The 3438-nt window shown below is 53.4% G+C and overlaps 1 protein-coding gene across 2 annotated transcripts in view; it reads right to left on the bottom strand.

Moving 5' to 3' along the window:
• Positions 1-1575: 1575 nt before the first annotated feature.
• The window catches only part of TMEM39A (transmembrane protein 39A), a 30170-nt gene continuing 28307 nt past the window's right edge, over positions 1576-3438 (bottom strand). For both annotated transcript variants that reach the window (XM_064143349.1, XM_064143350.1), the window contains exon 9: positions 1576-2172. In XM_064143349.1, coding sequence (XP_063999419.1) covers positions 1939-2172 — 234 coding nt within the window. In that variant the 3' untranslated portion in view covers positions 1576-1938. The remainder of the gene's footprint in view (positions 2173-3438) is intronic.

Below are 3438 nucleotides of genomic sequence, written 5' to 3'. Positions count from 1 at the left end.
GGCCTCTGGGTTTCCTTTCTTCCTCGGGCTGTTGGCTTATCAAATTTCTACAGCATATCAGCTCCCAATTGATAGCAGTTCTATCCCCAGAGTATGAAGTTTAAGAGGAAAAAGAGTGCTGGTAGCACAAGGTTGACTGTAAGCCAACAATGTGCCCTCATGGCCAAGAAAGCCATGGGGTAGCTTAGGGTGCATCTGTGGCCAGCAGGTTGAAAAAGTTCTCTTCCCCCTTTCCTCTGCTCTGGCCTCATCTGGAGTACTGTGTCTAGCACTGGACTATCCAGCTTCTGGAACTACTAGAGGAGATCCATCAGAGAACCACTAGGATGATTAGCAGGAGACTGGAGCATCTGTTTTACAAAGATAGGCTGTCTGACTTGGGGCCCTTTAGCCTGGAAGAGACTGGGGCAGGGATCTCAATGCTTATCCCTATCTAAAGGGCAAGTGTCAGGAGGATGGAGCTAGGCTATTCTCAGTTTTGCTCAGCGACAGGACAAGGGGAAACAGACACAAACTGGAACACAGGAGTAAACATGAAAACTTCCTTGCACTTTGAGGGTGGCAGAGCATTAGAACAGGTTGCACAGAAAAATTACACAGTATCACAGGATGTTAGGGGTTGGAAGGGACCCAAGGAGATCATCGAGTCCAACCCCCCTGCCAGAGCAGGACAATACTATCTAACACAGATCACAGAGGAACACATCCAGACAGGCCTTGAAAGGCTCCAGAGAAGGAGACTCCACAAACTCTCTGGGGAGCCTGTTCCAGTGCTCTGTGACCCTTACAGGAAAGAAGTTCCCCCTTGTGTTGAGGCAGAACCCTTTGTGCTGCAACTTACACCCATTGCTGCTTGTCCTATCCCAAGGAGCAAGTGAGCAGAGCCTGTCCCCCCCACTCCTGGTCAGCCTTCAGATACTTAGAGGGGAACTGATAAATGTTTCTCAGTCTTCTCCAGACTAAACAGCCCCAGGTCCCTCAGCCTCTCCTCAAGCCATACCCTCCAGTCCCCTATCATCTTCGTAGCTCTCTGCTGGACCCTCTCCATCAAGATCCCTGTCCCTCTGAAACTGGGGAGCCCAAAACTGAACACATCATTCAAGATGAGGTCTCAACAGGGCAGAGTAGAGGGGCAGGAGAACCTCCACTGATCTGTTGGACGCACTTTTCCTAATAACACCCCAGGATCCCATTGGCCTTCCTGGCCACAAGGGCACATTGCTGTGCCATGGTTAACTTGTTCTCCAACAGCACCCCCAGATCCCTCTCCACAGAGCTGCTCTCCAGCAGATCACCTCCCAGCCTGTACTGCTGCAGTTTATTATTCCTCCCCAGATACAGGACTCTGCACTTGTCCTTGTTGACCTTCATCTGGTTCCTCTGATTGTGGAGTCTCCTTCTTCAGCGACTTTTCAAAACTCACCTGGACGTACTCCTGTGCGATTTTTACCTCGAGCAGAGAGGTTGGACTAGACGATGATCTCCACAGATCCCTTTTAACCCCTGTGATGCTGCATAGGAGGAAGCAAGGCAGCCGTGCGAACAATCAGACATAGTGACCACAAACAAGCACAATCCTGTTGCTTCACATGGGTATATGTATGGCTATAGATATATACACACCGATTTTTTTCTTCTTTAATATATATATATATATATATATAAAATAACACCTTGTTTATAAAGTGACATTTAATTGCCACCAGCTCCCTTCCCACCCCACCAAAAAAAAAAAAAAGCCAAACCCCAAACAATAGTATACAAAATAGAAAATATTTTAAATATTTATAAACGCCGCAAGGAAAAAAAAATAGAACTGTACGAAAATATTTTTTTTGGTTGGTTGGTTGGTTGTTTTTTTTTTTTTCCCCTGGAAGTTCCCTCCCTGCCTTGTGGGAAAAGAAAGAGAAGGAAAGGGGTACTACACGTTTAGCAGGCCTAGTGTGCCTTAAGTCCATAGTTGTTAAGAGGGTAAGAGTATGCCCTGCCTAATACTATCCGGTCCCGGAGGAGCTTAAATAAGACATAGTAATTGCAGAAGAGGATGAGGGCCATGGAGAGGGTGTGGTTCCACTTCTCTGAGCGCAGCAGGGAGTAGAGCTGGTAGCAGACCACACTGCCTTCGATGAGAATCAGCAGGTTGAGCAGCCGTAACGGACGGTGGAAAAGGAACTGCAGGGAAAGAGTTTTAAAAAGGGCAGATTTCTGTGGTTAGTTGCAGTGTTGAGGAGAGGAGAGGCAGGTACAGGCTGTCGTCTGCAGCCTCTGAGCTAGGAACCACTCTGCTGGGCACAGGAAATGTCTGCACTCCAACCACTGAGAGCTGCTTACCCGAAGAGAGCAGAGTTAAGAAATGAGGCTGACTGAACGTAAGCCAGCATGTGCTCAGCTGGCCAAGAAGACCAAGAGCGTGCTGGATCCCCCCGCAAAGCGTGAGGCGCTGGATCCCCCCGCAAAGCGTGAGGCGCCGGCTCCCCCCGCAAAGCGTGAGGTGCTGGATCCCCCCGCAAAGCGTGAGGTGCTGGATCCCCCCGCAAAGCGGGACGTGCCGGCTCCCCCCGCAAAGCGTGAGGTGCTGGATCCCCCCGCAAAGCGGGACGTGCCGGCTCCCCCCGCAAAGCGTGAGGTGCTGGATCCCACCGCAAAGCGTGAGGCGCCGGCTCCCCCCGCAAAGCGTGAGGCGCCGGCTCCCCCCGCAAAGCGTGAGGCGCCGGATCCCACCGCAAAGCGTGAGGTGCCGGATCCCCCGCAAAGCGTGAGGTGCTGGATCCCACCGCAAAGCGGGACGCGCCGGCTCCCCCCGCAAAGCGTGAGGTGCTGGATCCCACCGCAAAGCGTGAGGCGCCGGCTCCCCCCGCAAAGCGTGAGGCGCCGGCTCCCCCCGCAAAGCGTGAGGTGCTGGATCCCACCGCAAAGCGTGAGGTGCCGGCTCCCCCCGCAAAGTGTGAGGCGCTGGATCCCACCGCAAAGCGTGAGGCGCTGGATCCCCCCGCAAAGCGTGAGGCGCTGGATCCCCCCGCAAAGCGTGAGGCGCTGGATCCCCCCGCAAAGCGTGAGGCGCCGGCTCCCCCCGCAAAGCGTGAGGCGCTGGATCCCCCCGCAAAGCGTGAGGCGCCGGCTCCCCCCGCAAAGCGTGAGGCGCTGGATCCCCCCACAAAGCGTGACGCACCAGCTCCCCCCCGCAAAGCGTGAGGTGCTGGATCCCACTGCAAAGAGGGATGCGCTGGCTCCCACTGCAAAGCGTGACAAGCAGGACTAGAGAAGCGACTGTCACAGAATCACAGAATTCCTTAGACTGGAAAAGCCCTTCAGGATCATGGAGTCCAATCATTAGTTTCACACTCACAAGTCCTTGACTAAACCAAATCCCTCAGCACAACATCTCATCTCTTGGAATCGCTAGGGTTGGAAAGGACCACCAGCATCATCCAGTCCAAC

The sequence above is a fragment of the Pogoniulus pusillus genome, chromosome 5, assembly GCF_015220805.1.
Source record: "Pogoniulus pusillus isolate bPogPus1 chromosome 5, bPogPus1.pri, whole genome shotgun sequence".
NCBI lineage: Eukaryota > Metazoa > Chordata > Aves > Piciformes > Lybiidae > Pogoniulus > Pogoniulus pusillus.
This window is presented reverse-complemented; position numbering and strand designations above follow the sequence as displayed.